Below are 23,342 nucleotides of genomic sequence, written 5' to 3'. Positions count from 1 at the left end.
AAGAAATTTAGCTACCTGGAGAGTAGGAAGGTTATAGATAGTTCCAGGTGAGAGGAGAGTGAACAGAGCAGCAGGGAGCAGCACTCAAGGCTCAGGGAAGAAGCTCTTTACCAACCAGTTCAAAGGTGCTGTAATTTTTTACTTCACAACTTCTGTGTGCCAACTAAATATCAGCTCAAATAATATATTGTTCTGTTTTATAATTTGCTAAAGGTTTTTATTTGGAATGGATATGGGGTTTTGTCAAATGATTTTTGTGTATTTACTCAGATTGTTTCTCTTCTTAATCTATTCATAAGTCTAATTACATTGATTTTTGAAGATCAAACCAACCTGGAATTCCTAACCACCACTTGTGTACGTACTAGCCTTTTTAGATATTGTTGGATTTGCTAAAATTGTGTTAAGAATTTTTCCATTTACACAGGGGTAGGCAAAAGTAGGTTTACAGTTGTTTGTAGGTGGGATAAACAAATGATTCCATAATTAATAAGTAATAATACAAAAATAAACTATACCTGTTTTTGCCCACCCCTGTATTCCCGAGGGATACTGGTCTGCAGCTTTCTTTTCTTTTAATGTCTTTGGTTTTAGGAGCTGGATAATGCTGGCTTCATAAATTGGTAAGTAGTACCATCTCTTCCAAATTCCATCTTTTCTAGCATTATTTCTTCCTAAATGTTTGGTACAATTCACCTATGAAGCCATCTAGACTTAGGGTTTTCTTTGTGGGAAGGTTTTAAACTACATATTTAATTTAATAGATACGGGGCTATGCTGGCTATTTCTTATTGAAACTAGGTAGTTTTGTCTTTTGAGGAATTTGTCCATTTTATCTTAGTTATTAAATCTGTTGGCATAATGTGCTTATAATTACCTTATCTTTTTGATACCTGTAGAATCTGCTATGTTACTTATTGTCTTTTCTGATCAGCCTGAATAGATGTTTATAAATAATATCAAATTTCTCAAAAAAGTTTCATTATTTTTTGTAATTTTTTTTGCTTTTCTATTTTGTTGATTTCCACACTGGTATTTTGTCAGTATGATTTTACCTTAGTCCCCCCCCCCCCCATTAAATGTATTGGAATGATACTGGTTAAAAAAATTATATGTTTCAGCCCTAGCTGGGTTTGCTCAGTGGTTAGAGCGTCGGCTCACAGACTGAAGGGTCCTGGGTTCGATTCTGAACAAAGGCACGTACCTCAGTTGCAGGCTGGATCCTCAGTCAGGGTCAGGACAAGTGTAGGAGGCAACCAATGTGTTTCTCTCACATCAATGTTTCTCTCTCTTCCACACTCTCTGAAAAGCAATGGTAAAAATATCCTCGGGTGAGGATTTTTAAAAAATTATATAGGTTTCAAGTATACAATTCTATGATACATCATCAGTATATTGCCCTGTGTGCTCAACACCCAAAGTAATATCTTCCATCACCGTATATTTAACCTCCTTTACCCTTTACTATCCCCACCCCCTTCCCTCTGGTAACCACCATACTGTGTCTATGAGTTTTTGTTTTTCTTATTTGTTCATTTGCTTTCAGCCATGTGTGACATGGATGGATCCTGAGAATGTCATGTTAAGTGAAGTAAGTCAGAAAAAGTCAAAACCATATTTCACTCATGTGGGACACACTGAAATTTTTTATTTTCTTTATTCTGCACCCTTTTGGTTATATTTGCTTTTCTTTCTCTGGTTTTTAAGGTGGAAGCTGAAGTCACTGATTCAAAATGTTCTGTTCTAATATAATCATTTAGTGCTATAAACTTCTAAGTACTCAAATGAGGGAGATCCCACTAATCTTGAAATACTTCATTTTCATTCAGTTCAAAATACTTTGTAATTGTTTGGTTCTATTTCAACCCATGAGTGATTTATAAGTGTTTTACTTGGTTTTCAAGTTTGTGAAGAAATTCTAGAGATCTTTCTGTTACTGGATTCTAACTTTACTCCATTGTTGTTGTACTGAAATACAACAAATTCTATTCAATTTGAGAGAAGTATCTCTTCCACTGTGACAACCAGCACATATATTCATACTATTTTTCCAGGTAGGTTATAAGCTCCACATGGGCAGAGCATATTACCAATACCTTGTATCATGTTTGTTATGTATGTGTTTAATAAGTGCTCATTATAATAAATATTCAAAAGTCCCACACTTCAAATTCCATCACATTGGGGACTAGGGCTTCAAAATATGGAGATTGGGGAGACACCAACATTCAGCCTATAGGACAAGGAATGAAAAAGGAATTCACATACAACTCATCCCTACTTCACAACAATTTTCTTTTTCAATACCAGATCTGGAAGTCCCTTTAATGGGGCTAAAATTAAGTCCAAGACTCTAGACACATTCCCAAACTAGAAACTCTGTCTATTACTTTGACTACTGGTAAGAATCCCAAAGGGATTGATGGGCTGGATAATCTCCCTGTATTTCACCAAGTTGGGCCTGACCATACAATTGTTCTGTTGCCTAGTAGATGGGATACAGCAGTATTTCTCTGCACTTTTCCAATTCAACCCTATTATGACTGGGAATGGCCCAAAGAGGAAGCCTTGGTCATTTCATCTTGTTACCATTACTATCAGTGACTGCAGGAAGAAAAGTTGATTTTACAATTAATGGTAAATGGGGGCAATAGTGAGATTGTGGCTGAGTGGAGGGGAGCCAAAAATGGGTGTTAAAAAGGCAAAAAGTCTAAGATAACATTAGTGCCTTAATAGAGACTTAGAACAAGTGAAAAATATGCTCTTAGCTTAGACTCAGATGCATCTTAGAAAAGACCGCCAAAATTTCCTCCACTTTTAACTAAATGGAGCTGTACAATGGCGAATCTAATAAACATACTTTCAGGATTTATCTATGTCCTCCTTCCTAATCAATAAACAGATCAGAGCTCAGGATACCAATGTGGCTGTCTCTTGATTCTCATTTCATAGAACATTATGCCTATGAGACAGAATAGGCTTGAAGATTTAGATTTAAATGACAGATTCATTAGAATTTTCTTGGCTAAGACTATACTATATTGTTTCTCAAAAAAATGAGTTATTTTCAATACCAATGTGATGCTTCTGACTTGGAAGTAGGCCTGATTTCCTTCCAATTCTAAAACCTGCTATCCAAGCAGGGCAGAAATCAACTAGTTTGCAATGCTGCAGTATAAGCAAGCATCATGGGATTGGGAAAAGATCCTATACAGGATGCTCAGGCTACATGCATACAAGAGAGCTAAGGCAGCTTGCTTTGTAATTACTCAGTGCAAAATTAACCACTACAATGGTATAAAATGAAGACCAAAAGAGCATGTAAGAATCAACACCCACCACACACACACACAGAATCCTTGAGAAACCTTATGGCTCTAGGAAAACAGGGCCAGACCAATATTCAAACATACCAGACAGGCCAAAATCTAAAAGCATCAAGCTGAGGGAAGCCAACAGAAGGGGCACATAGACTGTCACTCAAAAAAGAGAAAAGGTCCAGACCAGGTTTAGCTACTGCCTTCTCTTGTTACATAGACTCACAGATGTACCACATAACTCAGAGACTGGTCACAAACATTTATTGTGGTGTCCACAAAATTCAAGTTATTCTTCCATCTTTAAAATATCCACAGTGAGTTTGTGCATAGGTAAATATTTTCTACATATTTTCTATAAAACTTAATATTACATATAAAACATGTTTTAGTATATCAGTTCTAGGTGAAGATTTTACCAATTCTGAAACTGATACATTTTCTTAGAAAAAAATTATCTGATGCAAACTCAATGTGTTAAAAATGTCACTTATCAAAATATAAAATTTTAATCTAATCTTAATTATTCGATGTTTAATGAAGTTCACTTGGAAGTAAAGGCTTTTGTGTTTTCCCTGAGATTTCTCTCATTTTTAATGAGGTTATCTGATCATTCAGGATACTGACAGAAGTTGCCTTCCTCATGTGAAGTCTCTAATGTACAATGACAAGTTGAATTCTGATAGGTCTTCTGACATTTATTATATTTACAGGGTTTGTGAACCCTGAAAGGCAAAAAGACACTAAGAAGGGCTCCTGGTGGCTAACTCTGCTAAAATAAAAGCAGAGCCTAGCAGCCATTTCTGCACAGAGGACTCATTGTAAATGCACTTCATGGAGAAGCCTCTGCATTAAACTGCCTGCCATCTGAGCCAACCCCTATAAATATTTCCTGGAACCCTATTTCAACTAATAGGATTGAGGCTTTCTCCATCCAACTAAAGCAGCTCTATTCTGACCAATCAGGACAGTGCCTTTGGACCAATCAAACTGAGGATTTGTATTCCTCATTTGCATGAGGACAGACCAATCAGGGACCAGGGTGGGGACTTCTATCCATCCATACAGGGACAATGTCTCTGGTCCCAGAGCAGACCAAAGCTGCCTAGCAGAAGAGAGTCCGGCCCCCAGGGTGACCTAGCCCCAGGGCAGCCTCACAGCTGTGCTGGTTTCACAACCATGCTGTACCACTATTAACACTGAGTCAAGTTTCCTTCCCCACTGCACCCCAAACTGGATTCATGTTAGTGCTGAATTGGCACCAATGACCCAGGGTTAAAAGGTTTCACCCCATTCTAACATAATTGGCTAAACTATATGCATTTAACCAATAAACCAAAATCTTTAAGAGCTCAACACAGTACAAACTTAATTTCTGCTTTAGGAAAAAAATAACAGGGGAAGATCTGTTAATGGAAAATTGTTTCACCATTCTTCAGAATCTAGCTTCTTTCACATTGTACTCTATGTTCAATACACAGCACACAAGTCTGCCATGGAAATTTCTCCATTCCAGTACAACAAAGAACAGGAAGGATGTAAGGTGACTTTTTAAGGTCAAACTTTGCTGAAATGTACTAGCATCATAATTCATGACCAGCCCCACCCAAATGAAGGACAGATTGGGAAATTTAGACAAGCTTGTGCCTATTAGAAAAGGAAATAGTTAAAGCAAACAATTTGTCAGTCTATGTGACATGACCTACTCCATTATGTGTTGTCTAATAAGTCATGAGTTTCTTTAGGACTTCCCAAATTCATGGAAGGTTTTTCTCTCTGGTGTGCATTCTGTTATAATGGACTCGAAGAGCTGCCTTACGAACAAAAGTTTTCTCACATTCATTACATTCATATGGTTTCTCCCCTGTGTGAATTCTCTGGTGTACTCTGAGAGTTGAATTTTGGGCAAAAGCTTTCCCACATTCATTACATTCATAGGGTTTCTCCCCTGTATGAATTCTCTGATGTGCACTAAGGTGTGATTTTTGGAAGAAAGTTTTCTCACATTCATTACATTCATAGGCTTTTACACCTGTATGAATTCTCTGATGTACTCTGAGGGTTGAATTATGGGCAAAAGGTTTTCCACATATATTACATTCATAGGGTTTCTCCTCTGTATGAATTCTCTGATGTGCACTAACATATGACTTTTGGGAGAAAGTTTTCCCACACTCATTACATTCATAGGGTTTCTCCCCTGTGTGTGTCCTCAGATGTGCTCTGAGGTGTGAGGTCTTGGAGAAAGATTTCCCACATTCATTACATTCATAGGGTTTCTCTCCTGTGTGAATTCTCTGATGTGCCCTGAGGGCTGAATTATCAGCAAAAGTTTTCCCACATTCATTACATTCATAAGGTTTCTCCCCTGTGTGAATTCTCTGATGTGCACAGAGGTGTGTCTTCTGGGAAAAAGTTTTCCCACATTCATTACATTCATAGGGTTTCTCTCCTGTGTGAATTCTTTGATGGACTATGAGTGCTGCTTTATAGCCAAAGGTTTTCCCACATTCATTACATTCATAAGGCTTTTCCCCTTTGTGAATTCTCTCGTGTCCACGGAGGTATGATTTCTGGGAGAAGGTTTTCCCACATTCGTTACATCCATAGGGTTTCTCACCTGTATGAGTTCTCTGATGTGTACTGAGGTGTGTCTTCTGGGAAAAAGTTTTCCCACATTCATTACATTCATAGGGTTTCTCTCCTGTGTGAATTCTTTGATGGACTATGAGGTCTGCTTTATAGACAAAGGTTTTCCCACATTCTTTACATTCATAAGGCTTTTCTCCTTTGTGAATTCTCTCATGTCCACTAAAGTATGACTTCTTGGAGAAAGTTTTCCCACATTCATTACATCCATAGGGTTTCTCACCTGTATGAATTCTCTGATGTGTACTGAGGTGTGTCTTCTGGGAAAAAGTTTTCCCACATTCATTACATTCATAAAGTTTCTCCCCAGTATGAATTCTCTGATGTACTCTGAGGGCTGAATTACGGGCAAAGGACCTCCCACATTCATTACATCCATAGGGTTTCTCCCCTGTGTGAATTCTCTGATGTGTTCTGAGGGTTGAATTATCAGCAAAGGTTTTCCCACATTCATTACATTCATAAGGTTTCTCCCCTGTATGAATTCTCTGATGTGAACTGAGGTGTGTCTTGTTAGAGAAAGATTTCCCACATGCAATACATTCATAGGGTTTTCTGACTATGTGAATTCTCTGATGTGCTCTAAGATGCGACATCTTGGAGAAAGTTTTCCCACATTCAATACACTCATAGAGTTTCTCCTCTGCATGAATTTTCTGATGTTTTCTGAGCTCTGTCATCCTGGAGAATGATTTCCCATATTCATTACTTTGATAGAGTTTAATCTGTTTGTGTGTTCTCTGTTGTACTAAGAGGGCAGCCGTCTTATAAGATTTCCCACATCCATTGTTATCATAAGGTTTCTCCTTTGCGTGAATTGTCAGATGTTCACTGAGGTTTGACATTTGACAGAAAGTTTTCTCACATTCATTATACTCATAGAGACTGACCCCTATATGAGTTCCAGGAAAATGAATAGTGTGTGAATTTGAACAAAACAATTTCCCACATTCCTTACACTCGTAAGTTTTCTCCTCTGAGTAGTCCCTCTGATGCTTATTGAGGTGTACTTTCTGGTAAAAGAACTTCCTGAATTCATTACTTTCAAATGACTTCTCTTCTGTGTTACTTTCCTGATGTATACTGAGGAGTGAGTTTTGATGTAAGGATTCCCCATGTTTATCATATCGGTAGAATTTCTCTTCTGCCTGAGTTCTCTGATGTATTTTAAGGTCTAAGTCCTGGTAGGAGGCACTTTTACATCCATTTAAAACACAGACCTTATCTCCAGTTTTTGTCTTCTGATGTACTAGATGGGCTGAGCTTTGGGTCAAGTTTCCTTCACACTTACTGCTTTCAAAAGCACCATGCCTTGTAACAGTTCTCTGAGGCTGAATGAGGGGTAAATTCCTATTGAAGTTATTTCCACTTTCATTACATTCACAGTGTGTCATAGCCATGTGAACTTTATTGTATTCCACAATGGTGGCTCTGTCACAGGATCTCCCACATTCATTAAGATCAAAGCATTTCTCTCTTGTGCCAGTTCCCATGTGGGTAAATAGAGATGCCTTATCACAGCTTTTCCTAAATACATCATCCTTACAGGATTCCTCTCCTGTTAGAGAATTCTTAACTGTAACACAGACCATAGTTTTATCACGTAAAATTTTTCCAAATTCATTACATGCAAAAGGTTGCTCCAGAGTTTGAAATTTCTGATGATCTTTCGTATGACTGAGAGCATTCACATTTTTATTATATTTGTAAGACCTCTCTCCAGTATGAGTTTTCTCATGTTTAATACCAAGCTGCAACTTTTCACATAAATTCATGTAATCAACCTTCTTTTTTGAATAGTTCCTATCACTAATAATTAAGTCAGAAACAAGTGGGAAATTCATTCTACCTGATTCACATTTACTGGGCATTTTTCCTGAAAAATTTGGAGTTATATCCGGATTAACTGGTTTTCCTAAAATTTTCTGTCTTTCTTTACTCAATGGCTTGTTATCAATTAATAGTACTTGCCACAGAGGTTTCTCTTGTTTTTCCTGTTTCCCCACAATGTGGACATCAACTTGGTAATATCCTAAAATGAGAAAAATTGAAAACACATTATGAATCTTACATTTCTTATTGTGAGGAGCTTATAATCATGTTTTTTTATGCTTTGTATTGTTCCTGGTCATGTTTCCAAAGATTAATAATTCATGCACACATACAGAAACACAAGACACTCTTTCTCTCTCTGCTCATCCAAGTTGTTTAAAAAACAGGATTATTTCCAGTGCTAGCCAAAATGGAGAAGCCCCAATGTTCCAGGTACAACCTCTTGCAATTAAAAATCCCTAGGGAAAAAAATTAACATACAAATGAAGATGCTACAAAATAAAAATAAGATAGACTTTTGAGACTTAAACAATGACATGGTAGAAAATTCCCAAATTTTCTTTCTGCTTCCCGTTTATCTTATATGGGGTGCTGGATTGCTGGAGAAGCCTGCAATCCAAAGTAAACAATAGGCAGAGACAAAAGAGTTCCAACAAAAATGTATAGCTTCTAGTAAAAGGTCTGAGAAAAAGGTGGTCTGGCTGAACGGAAAAACTTTTTGACAATATCCACTATACTCAGCCTCCTCACTCCTCCCCCCAAAAAAGAAACACTTCCCTGTGGTTCTACCACAGATGTAAAGCATTTTCACACTCTTGCAAAATTTTCCTCCATGAGCCAAACGAAGAGTTCATAGGAAAGATCATGAAGAATTCTGAGAAATTTCCACTCCTAAGATATTCTGGGAGATGGCAGCAGCAACCACTGTCAAAATTCCACCTGAAACCACATTTCTATCTTCTCTTTAAAATTTGGGTGGGCAATGGCAACAAACCTGTTGCGTTGGTTCAGGGCACCAGTGGACAACTCATAGCAAGCAGGAGGAAAAAAAAAAAAGGTAAACAAAAAAGTATAGAAAAAGGAGGGGAGGTGGCAAGAATACATGGTAGATCCAATATTACAGCTAGAAGAAATGAAGCAACACTTCCAAAAAGCATACCCTCAAAACCCAAAGACACAAATACACTAAAAAAGAGCTGAATTCACATTATCACCAAATGCACACGAGCGTTCATCAAGACAGGCCACATTATGAGCTGTAAGACAAATCTTTACGAATATTTTTAAAATCAGAGTATGATCTCAAGCCATAGGAAAATTATACTAGAAATTAGTAACACACAATTATATTGAAAAATTATATATATGTGTGTGTATATATATATATTTGTACACTAATATGCTTCTAATTAAAACATGGGTCACAAAGGATGTCTCACGAAAACTAAAGTATTTTAAAATGAATGAAAACAAAAACTGGTTCAAAACAGAAATTTGTGGGATGAAGCTAAAGTAGTACTGAGAAATCCATAGCTTAAAATTTATATTAGCATAAAAAAGCCTCCAACCAGTTACCCAAGCTTCCATTTAAAAATGACACAAAGAGCCCTGGATGGATGGCTCAGTTGGTTGGAGCATCGTCCTGTACACCAAAAGGTTGCAGGCTTGATTGCCAGTCAGGGCACATATACCTAGGTTAGGGGTTCAGTCCCCAGTCAGGGCACATATGGAAGGCAACTGATCAATGTTTCTTTCTCTCTCTCTCCCTCTCCCTCTTTGTCTCTTCTTCTCTCTCTCAAATCAATGAACGTATCCTTCAGTAAGGATTAAAAAAAACTACGCAAAGAAAAGTTAAATCTAAAGGAAGAAGAAAATAATAAAGGTTAGCAAATACAAAAACTGAAAACAGAGAAAAATCAAACCAAAGCTTAGTTCTTTAGAAATATTTTTTTTAAATGATAAAAACCAACCAAGGAAAAACAAGAAGATATGTTATCAATATCAGAAATAAACTCAAGAGGGGATATAACGACAGATACAACAAACATTAAAGAAATAATATAAGAATATTGAGATAACCTCTATGCCCATAAATTTAACATTTTACATGAAATGGACAAATTTCTTAAAAACAAAAAACTACCAAACTCACTCATGAAGGATGAAAAAATCCCAAAAAGATCTACTTAAGAAATGCGGTAAAAAAATATGTAGCTCAGAAAAAACAGCTCCAGGACCAGACGGTGTTAACTAGTGAATTCTACCAAACATTAAAAGAAGAAATAATACCTATTTTATGTAATCTTTTCAAGAAAATACAATATGTAGAAATATTTCCTGAATCATTTTGGGGCCTGTTTCATCCTCAAAGCAAAACCAAACTAAGTCAGTTCAAGGAAAGAAACCTACAGACCAATATCCCTCATGACATAAATATAAAAATACTAAAATACCGTAGCTAAAGGAACACGGCAATATATAAAAATAATCAGGACCAAGTGGAATTCATCTCAAGAATGCAAACTGTTGCCAATAGTCAAAAATCAACCAATGTAATCCATCATATTAATTGTCTAAAAAGTTAATATCACACAACCACATCAATTAAGGTAAAATATTTCACTAAATTCAAAATCCAATCATTAACCTAATAAGACAAATCTACAAAAAGCCTCTAGCTAACATCACACTTAATAGAGACTGAATGCTTTAACCCTAAGATTGGGAAAAAGAAAGAGGTGTTTACTCTCAAAAGTAGTAAAAGGTGTTAGTAAAAAGTGTTTATTTCTATTCAAGGTTGTAATGAAAATTCCAACCTAATGCAATAAGGCAAGAATAAAAATGATACAAAGTCTACACAGAAAAATCAAAAAAAGGTCTTTTAAAAACCTCCATTAACTAATAAGTGTTTTCAGCAAAGGCAAACTACAAAGCAAATATGCAAAAGTGAGTAATATACCAATAATGACAACTGAAATTTGAAATTAGATATACAACATAATTTACCATAGTACTAACACACACACAAAACACACACACACACACACACCAGAAACAAAAATAGACAAAAAAAACTGTCATCTGTATGCTGAAAACTACTGATGAAATAAATCCTAAATAAACGGAGAGGTAAATGTTATTTAGGGATTAGAATACACTATATTATTAAAATGTTAATTCTCTTCAATTTGATCTATAGATTTAATGCAATCCAAGCTGAAATGTCAGCATGCTTTTTTATAAATATCAAGAAGCTCATGTTAAAATTCATATAGAAAGTTGATGAACTCACACTACCTGATTTCAACAATAAGCTACTATAATATAGTAGAGGAATAAAAAATAGACACCACAGAAATATACAATCAAATATATATACATATACAGAAATATGCAAATATGTACTCATCTCTTTTTCTAAAATCATTCAAGTACTACTGAATGGAGAAGTAATAATCTCTTCAATATATGGTACTAGAATAACTGAATACCTTTTTCAAAAATTTAAACACGACATATACCTCATGCTTTCTATAAAAATTAACACCAACTGGATCACAAAGTCCAAAATGTGAAATTTAAAAATTTCTAGAAAAAAAAAAATCCCAGGAATAAATCTGTGTTAGAGTTCTGATGTTTCTAGACAGGACAACAAAAGCATGGTCCTGACAGAAAATTAAAGAATGGACTTTATCAAAATTAATGTTCAATTTTAACCAGCCTCCTCTGAAACCATGCCAACAGAAGAATGGAGTGCAGCTTCAGTACTGCTAAGTGGGGAAAGAAGTCCCGGTAACCCATGAAACCTCTGTCAACACCCCAGGGAGTTGGAAGACAAAGCTGCTACATTAACACCTGGCAGGGGTGAGATCTGGCCCCCACCAGCCTTCTGTAATAGTAACCACCCTGTTATTTTATCAGGTTCCAATGCCCCGTGTTCATCTTCATTCTTCTTTCCATCTTTCAGAATCTGAATATATGTGTGTGTGTATATAGACTATATATGTATATACATATACACACACATATATATGTATGTATGTATATATTTAACTGTACTTAAAGAGTGAAGTAGAAAGGAATATATTTACTCCATCTTTCCCCTGGTTAATGCTTTTTATTATTTTATTTTTTTAAATATATCTTTATTGATTTCAGAGAGAGGAAAGGAGAGGGAGAGAGAGAGATAGAAACATCAATGATGAGAGAGTCATTGATCAAGCCCACAACCTGGGCATGTGCCCTGACAGGGAATCGAACCCCGATCGCCTGGATCCCAGGTCAACACTCACGCTGAGCCACACCCGGCCAGGCTGGTTAATGCTTTTTATATCTTATTCCTTCCTTCCCTAACCACAGTCATGAGCATGTTTTCCTTATCATACAGAATATTTCTTTTGCTTTGAAAATCAGGTCTTTAAGCGAACTGAATCCTATTTTTTGTTCCCCACTGTTCTGTGGGGATAGTGCCATCTGTTAAAGACCAACTGTCTATAAAGCAAGTTTTTTCTTGAGCTTTCTTTTCTGTTTCATTAATTTGTTAAACTCTCTCACCCCCAGTTGCATATTATTTAACTACTCAGACCTTTCCATATATACTTGATATCTGGTAGAGCAAGTCCTCCCATATCAATCTTTTTCTCAATGGGATTTAGTTTGATATTAAGTCTTTACAAAAATATTTCCATGTGCATTTTAATATAAAATTTCACTATCTTTCCATTTTTTCTGTTAGTATTAGCTAGCTTCATCCATTTATTTGTTTTTTATCCTAAGAAACATTCTACGATTTCTGTTTTCCAGTTTATTAATTTTAATTCACTTTTAAATTCTTCTTTCATTAGTTATTGTTCTTGCTTAATTTATTAATATAAATATGAGACCACAAATTTACCTCTACATTAGCTACATCCTAAGGTTTCTAGTATGCACATTTTTATTATTTTATAAATGTCATGCAATTTTGGATTTCTTTTTATACATTGCTTAAAAGAATTTTTAAAATTCCCTAATCAAGGGTTTTATTAACTCATTTTATCATTAACTTCTAGATTTATCAAACAATGTTGAGAATGCCATTTGTGGTGATACTACCTTGCTGGATTTATTGGTGCTCTCTTTTTGACTGAAACTGTATTTTCACTATCTTATTATTATCCTATGGGAACCTGAAAGGCTTGTCCTTTGATTTCAGCATACACACACACACACACACACACACACATATGGTTCACTTTAATCAAGTATCACTTATACCCTCTGTAGGCATACTTATTTGGTGTCCACAGTATTTATTATTTAATCAGATGAGGTCCAGCAGGTCCTCAAAAAACTTCCTTCCATTAAATGTCATTTCATTATAACATTGATTCCCCGCCAGGACCACTGTCTATGTGTAATTAACATGTTCTCCCCATGTCTGTGTGGTTTGCTTGGGGTAATCTAGTTTCCTGTCACATCCCAAGACGTGCATGTTAGGCGAATTGGCGTGTCCACATGGCCAATTTGAGTGAGTGTGATGTGTAAGAGTGCACCCTATGGTGGCATCCCACCTTGAGCCCTGAGATGCCTTGATAGGCTCCAATCACCTGCAACAATAAACTGGAAAAAGAGGGTTGGAAAACAGTGATTAATTTTTCTTAAGTGTATGTATAGCTCACATATCAATGTTTAAAATTATAAGTGTTTTAGATCTTTATTTAGAAATTTGGTGATGTTTTTGCTGTGGGAACTTATGTCAATTAGCCTATGATTAAAGGTGGTTTCATTTTAGGTCATTACACTTAAAGTCAGTTTCCAAGAACCTATCGACAATGTTAAGTAAAGACTTGCTGTATACTATGATCTCCTAATCCAAGTGAACTTTAAGTTCTTAAAAATCTATTTTGTGCTTTATGACTGTTGATATCACATTATTTAGAGCAGTCAAATGCTTAAAGATTTACTTTAACCTGTGCTCTTGTGCTAGAGGGCCTTCTTTTAAGTTTATGAATTTATTGTCTACATTCAAACCTGAATAATAAATTAAACCCTAAATTATATTATTCTTGAGTCAGCATTTTTATTACAACCTTTCTAAGATATTTATTTAAGGGTATCTTTTTTAGCCAATCAGTATGATCCAATCCTTTACATTTAGAGACTGGGAAATATGCTTGATCGAAACTCTGTCAGCCTTTATGTTACACTACCTGTCTGAATGGCTTCACAACAAAAACTTTCAGTGAAAAAATTTACTTAAGATGATTTTACTTTTTTTGCTTGAGGAACTATACTGAAACTATAACTTCTAAAATTCCTAGAATTGTTTATTAGTTTACACAAAGGCCAATAAGCACATGGAAAGATGGTTGGCAACATTAGTGATAAGAGAAACTATTATGGACTAAATTGCATCCACCCCATACTCCCAATTCAGTTTGAAGCCTTAACCCTCAATGAAACTGTATTTAGAGATAAAATCTTTAGGAAGGTAATCAAGATTAAATGAAGTCATAAAGGTGAGGCCCTAACTCTATAGAACTAGTGTCCTTATAAAAATAGGAGGAGACATCAGAGCTCTCTCTCTCTCCATAGGTGCAGAGGAAAGGCCATGGTGAGGACACAATGAGAAAATGCTCATCTGCAAGCCAGGAAGAGTGGCCTCACCAAAAATCAACCCTGCTGCCACCTTGATCTTGGACTTTCAGCCTCCAGAATGATGAGAAATAAATTTCTGTTATTTAAACCACCCAGGCTATGATATTTGTTATGTCAGCCCAGCTGACTAATACAGAAATGCAAATCAAAACCTCAATGATATAGCATTTCACATTCACTAGGATGGCTACAATCAAAAAGTCAAGTAGTAAGTGCAGTGAAGATGTGGAGGAATCAGAACTCTCAAATGCTGTCACTAGGAATGTAAAATGGTATAGCCCCTTTGGAAAACAGTCTAGCAGTTCCACAGACCTACCCTATAACCCAGCAATTCCACTCCTATCTATATACTCAAGAGAAATAAACGCATATGTCCAAGCAAAAAGTTGTAAATGAATGATTATACTAGCATTACTCAGTAATAGCCAAAAAGTAGAATCTTGCCCGGCCGATGGCTCAGTGGTTGAGAGCTGACCCATGAAACAAGAGGTCACTGGTTCGATTCCCGGTCAGGTCACATGCCCAGGTTTTGGCCTTGATCCCTGGTAGGCGGCGTGCAGGAGGCAGCCGATCAATGTTTCTTTCTCATCGATGTTTCTAGATGCTTCTCTCTCTCTTATCCCTCTCCCTTCCTTCTCTCTAAAAAACAAAGTTATGAGTCCTAAATGTCTACTGACTGGTGAATGAACAAACAAATGTGGTATCTCTAACGAAATATTATTCTTTCCCTAAACAGAATGAAATACTAATATATGCTATAATATGCACCTTGTAATGCAAAGTGAAAAAAACCTATCACAAAAGAATGCATAATGTGTGAATCTGTTTATACAAAATGTCCAGAAGAGCCAAATCCATCAAGACAGAAAGCAGCTTAGTGGTTGCTAGGGCTGGATGGGCCAGAGGATAGGGAGGTAATAGCTAAATGGTATGGGGTTTCTCTCAAGAGGTGAAGACCGCTGACAGTGGTGTTTACATATAACTATGATATAATAAAAGCCACTGAATTGTATACTTTAAATGGGTGAACTGTATGATACACGAATTATATCTCAATAAAGCTGTTTAAAAGGAAAAACAACTTTCAAAAGTGTTTCCCTTTAAGGTCTAATTACCCCAAGAGTTTCCTTCTGTCTGTGCTCACTCACCTGGGGACCTCTGGTTTAGGAATTCTTCCTCTAAGGACCAGGGCTCTTCACCTTGCTCCAACTTGAAGATCACCTGGGGTTTGGTAATGCAATACCCTGTGAACAATTGAGGGTATATATAGAACAGATCCATAGGCTTTTTAGTTTCTGAAGGTGGAGAAAGATACAGCAGCAAGAACAAAATAGAAGTACCCATTTGCAGTTTTTAATGGGAAAGTAATGACACAAACATTGTTTCTATTTCTCTAAAGGTTTCAGTTACTTAGGCCTTCTAATCAAAAGCCTAAACATTAATCTCTATAAAGGGTCCATGTGTTTTTGGTAATTTAAAAGAGAGAGGACCCGGCTGGGCGTGGCTTAACAGTTGAGCGTCGACCTAGGATCCAGGAGATCGGGGTTCGATTCTCCGTCGGGGCACAAGCCTAGGTTGTGGGCTCCTTGATCCCCAGCAGGGGGCGTGCAGGAGGCAGCCAAGGCAGCCAATCAATGATTCTCTCTCATCATTGATGTTTCTCCCTCCCTCTCCCTTCCTCTCTTTGAGATCAATAAAGACATATTTAAAAAAAAAAAGAGGAGTGTATTCTAGAGGGAGTCCCAGGGGAAGGTCTGCTCACCCATGGAGACAAGATGGCTGTAGTTCTCCATCATCACCTCTCTGTACAGGGTCCTCTGAGCAGGACCCATGTACTGCCACTCATCCCTGGTGAACTCCACAGTCACATCTTCAAATGACACTGATCCCTGTAGTAACATATTTTGTTCAAAAGTTTAGAATTATGTGACAAAGAAAATACCTCTGAGAACTACTGTTTTCCTATTTACTCTTAAGGCTGTCTTAATTTTAACCTAATTTAACTGTGGAGTTACTCAATTAGTTAAAAAGGTTTTTAATGTACCATAACTCATTTATATTTATGAATTACAGTTTGGGTTTTTTGTTTGTTTTTTTGTTAATCCTCACTTGAGGCTACTTGAGGATATTTTTTCCATTGATTTCTTAGAGTGGAGGGAGGGAGAGGGGAAGAGAGAGGAGAGGAAGAGGGAAAGAGGGAATGAGGGAAAGGGAGGGGGGAGAAGGAAGAGAGAGAGAAACATCGATGTGAGAGAGACATAGATTGGATGCCTGCCGCACATGCCCAGACTGGGGCAGGGGATGGAACCTGAAACCCAGGTACATGCCCTTGACCAGGAATTGAATCCTCGACCCTTGGTGCACGGGCCAACGCTCTAACCACTGAGCCAAACCAGGAAGGGCAAATTATAGTTTTTTAAGACCAAAAAAAAATCCAAAGTAAAGCAACTTCCTACAACTTTTCTTCTATATCCCAAGGGATTATCCTGGGTATCCTAGAGAATTCTAGGATGTTCAAGCCTCTTTGGACAGCATTACCAAAAATAATGGGAGCCAAGGAAGAGATACATGTAAGCTATGGAGATATCATACATGATTAAGCTTATGTATAAATAAATGTATAAAGATATATAAATCTAGAGCTCATGAAGAGCAAAGAACAACCTACCAAGGAGTTGGAATCACAGAGACCAGTATAAGAGAAGACAACCTACACTGAAGTAACAGCAATGGCTATAAGGATAGGGATAGAATCACAGATCGGAAGCAACAACCAGTCTGATAACTACTTTCTCATGTAGCTACCCAGTCTAGCAACATGAGCTGCTTCTTGAATGCTGGTGCCAAATATTGATTTGGGACACAAAAAGAAAAAAATGTGCCACAAGTTCTAACGTGACAGATCTGTTCATGTTGCTACTGAAGGGTCTATGGAATATAAAGCTGCAACTGTCCCTTAAACCAGTATAACATGGTTTTAGAACAAAGAAAGAAGGTCTTGGATGAAGATAAGCATTAAGGAGTTACTAGCAATTTGGGTGGTAACTGAAGAGGCAGTCAGACAGCAACTGGAGCATGTAGGAATTGAGCAAAGAAAGTACCAAAAACAGCATCTGAGGAACTGTAAATATTAAAGAGATTGGCAGAGCCCTGCCAGGTGTGGCTCAGTGGTTAGAGCATCAGCCCTTGCACCAAAGGGTCGCAGGTTCAATTCTCAGTCAAGGGTATGTACCTGGGTTGCAGGTTCAATCCTCAGCCAGGACGGGTGTGGAAGGCAACCGATCAATGGGTCTCCCTCACATTGGTGTTACTCTCTCTCTCTCTCTCTCCGCCTCCCTACTTCCTATTCTCCCTAAAAATCAATGGAAAAAATATCCTCACATGAGGATTAACAAATAAAAATAATAATAAATAAAGAGGCTGGCAGAAAAAGTACAGGCAACAAAGTCAGAGAACTTTTTAAAAGTAATAATAGAACTATGAGAGAACAGTCTTGGAAAATGAAAAAAGGAAATTTCCACAACAAGACTTCAAAGGGGCCGGAGGTCGAAGTAGAGAGTTGCTATTTAGGGAACATAATGTTTCACTTGTGAAAACCATTAAGTTCTAGAGATCTGCTATACAACACTGTGCCTCTACTTAACAATACTGAATTGTATGCATAAAAATTTGTTGAGAGATCTTACCACAATTAAAAAATACAAAGGGAAGTTGATTAAGAGATAAGAGGACAGAAACAAGCCCCCCCCCCCACTGTTATGTATCCAATTTTATGTTCATTCATGTCTTCATTACTGAGTGAATACCTCCTCTGTGAAGCTCAGTACTAGTAGCTGGGAACTAAAACAAATGAGTAAAAGAACACGAACATTTCTCATTAAATTTAATCTAAAAGAAATAAAGAAAATTTAACTATATTTTTCAAACTAAAAATTCAGTAAGAAAAGTGGCTTTTTTCATTTTTGCCAATCTTTACTATCTGGCTTAATAAAAATCAGCTGGATTTTTTTTTTTTAATTAAGCTAACACGTGATTTAGGTAAAAATGTTGAAGTAGGGATCCCAGAAAATTCTCTCCTCCACTAAAGCAATGAAAAAAATGGCAAAAATTATAGAAGTTAACAAAGGCAATCTGTGGAAATATATAAGAAAAACAGCTGAATCACAGCAAGAACAATGATACTGTGTCCTCTTAATTTACCCTGTTCCTATCCCTCTGTCTCCAACTCTGTAGTAGTTTGAGAACCAACGGTCTGCAACCAGCAGCCTGGCAACTATAAGAAGGTTGGAGTTCCATCAAAATCTCACTCCCGTGCCCAGCTGGCGTGGCTATGGTTGTCGTCCTATCAACCAGGAGGTTATGGTTCGATTCCTGGTCAGGGCACATGCTCGAGTTGTGGGCTAGATCCCCAGTCGGGGGCGTGCAGGAAGCAGCGGATCAATGATGACTCTCTCCTCACTGATGTTTCAATTCTCTCTCTCCCTCTCCTTTCCTCTCTCTGAAATCAATAAAGACATGTTTAAAAAAAGAACCAAAAAAAAAAACCTCACTCCCAGAAAACTGTCATCATTTGGTCTGTTTGGTGGTTCTCTGAAAGACCCCACTTACAAGGATGTCTTTATTTGAGCTAACTTGGAGCTTACATAGTGTGAATAGCCTATCCTCAGAGGCACTGTCAAAACATTTAAAATGATTTGTTTAACTTAGGTGCTGTATCACAGCAGGGGCAAACAATGGCCAATCAAAAAGCTTAAAAGAATGTGCTGGGTAATGAAATGTCAATAAAGATTATGAAAAGCTCCTATGTAGTCCTGAGAATCTAGAAGGCCACATACATGCATAAATACTTGAAATACATATTTATGCAGAGTAATTTTGAGGCTATTCAGTTGATTCTTCCAAAAAATGCCTTAATTCAACCCCTGTGTTTGAGTTTCTGAAAATTAGTATTGATTGAGTTTACATATAGCACTAAGTCTTCTATTGACAAGTAGAGGCAACATTCTACATTATTTTAGGGTTATATTACTAGAAAGCTGTTAACTAAATCACCTCCTTGAAAACAAAGATATTTTTTATCTTCGATTATCTTTACATTCTATGGGGAATGTTTGCTTTATCTTCCCACCAATGTCAGCCTTTAAAGAAGTATTGTCTGACACTCTGATACAGATATCAGAACCCTCAGAAATAAATTTGGTAAATTTATAATATCAGAGGATCTGCATATATCCACATGCCAACTTTGTTCGGCTATTCATTTGTATTTCTGTATCTTCTCTGAATAAGTTTGATCTATTTGTATCTCTAGTTTCCCATGTTAACATAAAGACACTTAAGCCCTTATAAAATCCTCTAAAATAAATAGGTATTAAAAACTGAACTCACCTGAGCTATGTTCATTTTCTGCTGCTCCTGCAAGAAGGTAAAAACTGTTGAGGGTTCAGCTGGAGAGGAAGAAACAGAAATAGGGTCATCAGAAACCTGGTCTGCCTTACAATTCCTATATTCATCTGCCTAAAAATCTCATAGCACCAGGTGGAGAAAGGGCTTCCTTATGGGATACTGTCCCTTTGACATTCCTGAGAAGGAGCAGGAAGAACCACAGAAGTAGCACCACCTGAATAAGTGCACCTCTGAGATGATCAGGTGGGCTTAATCTTGCATTTCCACTGAGGAAGGTAAACTGCTTTTTGTCAATGAATTAACACTTTATGCCCCCTTCTAAAACAAAAAAATATTTAAATAAGTAGACAAAACAGAGGATTAGTTAAATAAGTTCAGGTACACCAGAGGTGAAACCCTCTACCTTCATTAAAACTAATGTCAAAAAACTACTCAGGCTGGATTGTTAATCAAGTTCTTGTCTTTACACTTTGAGTTAGAGTTTCCCCAGAAAACTCTGAAATAAGGATGGGATACTTCATGTAAAAAATATATTCTTAAATTTTTGTTCTAAATTGGTTGCAGTTTCTAAAAAAGACCTTTTGCTAAGATATTTATAGTACTTAGTTGTGTGAGTAAACAGTACTGTACTGCTGCTGTTTGGTTCTGCCCTGGGTGACTGTACAAAAATCATTCATTTTGGACCAATATTTTTGGGCTTCCAAAAGTGTCCAATATAGAAAACCCTCCTACTAGCATTTTGTTATCTATGTTCAGGAAAGAGGGAGCATCTGCATAATTCTAGATGCCATGTGTGGTGATAGCCATGGTGTGAGAGCAGCTCAGAATCTAGAGTGGGGCAGAAGAATGGAAACCTGGTGTTCAGGTTTTCGTCAGCTCTGGCTGGTTACACCTTCCCTGGACACCTGTCCTCACCAGCCATCCACTGAAGTGCCTTTTCCTGTGCAGCCTGACAGTCACCTGTCCCTCCCAATACCAGATTCCCACCTTCTGCAAGTTGGTCCACAGTTTCCACTGTCACACAATCAGTGATGGCTTTTTGATGTCACAACATCACCAAGTCTGACTCATGCTATACAGGTATGAAGACCTGCTTCTAGTGGAGCAAATCAAGATCTGCTCCTTTCTAGAAACTTCTACCTCTGCTCTGAAGCTCTGGTGAGGGGTCTGTCAGAATAGCTGTTTTTCCAAGTGGCAGCTGTTTCTGGGTCTCCCTTTTCTGACGTCAAAGAGTTACTTTGCTCCAGAGGGACTGGGACCTGAGCCTGAGAAACAAATTCACTTTATCTGAAACCTTCCTTTAACATTCTAAACCTGACCCTTTTGAAATTCACTAAAAATGTACTATCCAGTACAGGAGCCATTGGCTGCATGCAACTACTGCACCTGAAGTGTGGCTACTGACACAAGTTAAAATCACATTTTGACTGTACTGAATTAAATCAGTAAAATTAACTTTACCTCCTTTTCTTTTTACTATTACTACTGAAAATTTTAAAATGACATTTTTATATTATATTTGCACTATCTTCCTACTGGCCAGCACTTCGTTAGATTACTAGACTGGGCCTGTGAGGATGGAGGCAGCCTGGACACTGCAGGAAGGCGCAAGAGCCTCAGTCTGACCCCGGGGCTCTGGAGAAAGCCCACAAATCCCAGGCGTATTTACCAAGTGGTGAGATTCTGTCCGCATTCACTTCACAGTCGTGTCTCTGGGAATTTGGGGACAGGCTACTCTGCGAAGTGCTCCAGAGGTTGTAACTCTGGGTTTGGGGCAGGGAGGATTCTTAGGAAGACAGGGAGTAAAATCTTTATTTGCATCCTACCTCTCTCAACGACCAGCTTGCGCCCTGAGGTATATCATTGCACCCCCCGGAAAGTCCTTTCACTTTTTAAAATGCATGTTCAAACCGACAAGTAGGCTCGTTGTCAGCACTGAGAGAAGCAAAAGGAGGGAACAAAGTGGCTTCTGAGAGCCGTTTACACAGCGATTACACAGCATCTGATAAAACATTTTGCAGATGACACCTTATTTAATTCTCAGGATAACTGCACCAACTACTGTTAGCAGCCTCTTGTTCATCGTGACTGTTAAGAAGGTGCATTCGCCTCCCCCCTGCAGTCCCCACCCCAGGCCGCCCGGCACCTTCTCCGGCCGAGGGCTCAGCCCCACCAGCGCTGCGGGAGCCGGCCGGGGGACGAGGCACGCACGCGGGCCGGGGGAGGGGGAGGGGCGGGGGAGGGCGGGCCCGCCTGCACGTGCCCGGGCCTTCCAGCCCCCGCGCCCCAGACTCGAGCCTACCTGACCCGCAGGCGCTCAGCGCCCTCACCCCGGGCGCAGCCTCCGCTCCCGCACAAACCCAGCGCGTCTCTCTCTCGCTCCAGAGGGCGGCGGGCGAGAGGGGGCGGGGCTAGTGCGCACATGCGCAGACTGTGCGCGGAAGACCCGTTCCCAGGGGGCTGCGCGGTACGCCCACACATTCGAGACTACATTTCCCATGAAACCTTGAGACCAAAGGAAGTGATTTTTGAAGTATTTCCGCTTCATTAGCCAATTGGGCCTGACCCCTGAAGCCGCAGAGATTTGGGGTTAGACTTTAGGTCCCGACAACACATTGCAAAGTGCTGCACTTGATGGGATCTGGTTTGGAAAGACAACAGCTGCAAGAGACAACAATTTGGGAAACATGACTATGAACTAGATATTAGAAATATTAAGGAAAATTACTATTACCTTGGTTTTTGTGATAATACAGGGGCAGGCAAAAGTAGATTAATAATAAATACAATAATTAATAATAAAACAAGAATAAACTCTGTTTCCAGTACTCACCACTGTAAACCTATTTTTGCCTAGCCTATATTGGGACAACGTAGGAAAATGTTATTTTTTAAAGATACATACAGATAAATTTACAATTTAAAAAATCATATATTTATAATTTACTTTTAAAAATTAAGCAAAACAATTAGAGAAATCAAATATGTTAAAGGTTAAGAATCATTAAATCTGTGTAGTATGGCCCTAGCCGGTTTGGCTCAGTGGTTGTAGCATTGGTTGGGGAACCGAAGGGTCTCAGGTTTGATTCTGTCAAGGGCACTGCCTTGGTTGCAGCTCCAGTTGGTGTGTCTTTCTCACATCCATTTCTCTCTCTGTCTCTCCCCCTCCCACTCTCTCTAAAGAATCAATGGGAAAAATACTCTCAGGTGAAGATAACAAAAAAAACAAAAAAAATCTGTGCAGTATGTATATATGATACTCATTTTACTGTTTTTGCTATTGCAAGTGTTTGAATTTCTCTTTAATACACAGTAAAAGACGTGGGGTGGGGTGGGGTGGGGTGGGTGGAGGGAGATTAGGGAGTTTGCCTGCCCTGGAGAAGTGTACCTTTTAAAATCAAGCTGCCAAGACAAGTAAAGATACACACAAGAATCTTTTTTCACACTTGTGAAACAACAAATCTAGAAAACAGCCAGCATTAACCTAAAAGAGTGATA

General features: G+C 38.0%; 1 protein-coding gene across 1 annotated transcript; it reads right to left on the bottom strand.

The window, feature by feature from the left end:
- Positions 1–3,559: 3,559 nt before the first annotated feature.
- On the bottom strand, positions 3,560–22,236 carry ZNF658 (zinc finger protein 658). The gene is made up of 5 exons (XM_081152143.1): positions 22,147–22,236; positions 19,827–19,885; positions 16,201–16,327; positions 15,587–15,682; positions 3,560–7,998 (listed from the first exon to the last, which is right to left on the bottom strand). Exons 2-5 carry the CDS (start codon positions 19,839–19,841, stop codon positions 5,075–5,077), a joined length of 3,162 nt encoding a protein of 1,053 aa, XP_081008269.1. The 5' UTR covers positions 19,842–19,885; positions 22,147–22,236; the 3' UTR covers positions 3,560–5,074.
- Between the last annotated feature and the right edge of the window lie 1,106 nt (positions 22,237–23,342).

This window comes from Miniopterus schreibersii (assembly GCF_964146895.1).
Source record: "Miniopterus schreibersii genome assembly, chromosome: 11".
Lineage (NCBI taxonomy): Eukaryota > Metazoa > Chordata > Mammalia > Chiroptera > Miniopteridae > Miniopterus > Miniopterus schreibersii.
Note: the sequence above shows the minus strand (reverse complement) of the source record. Positions and strands in the feature narration are given on the sequence as shown.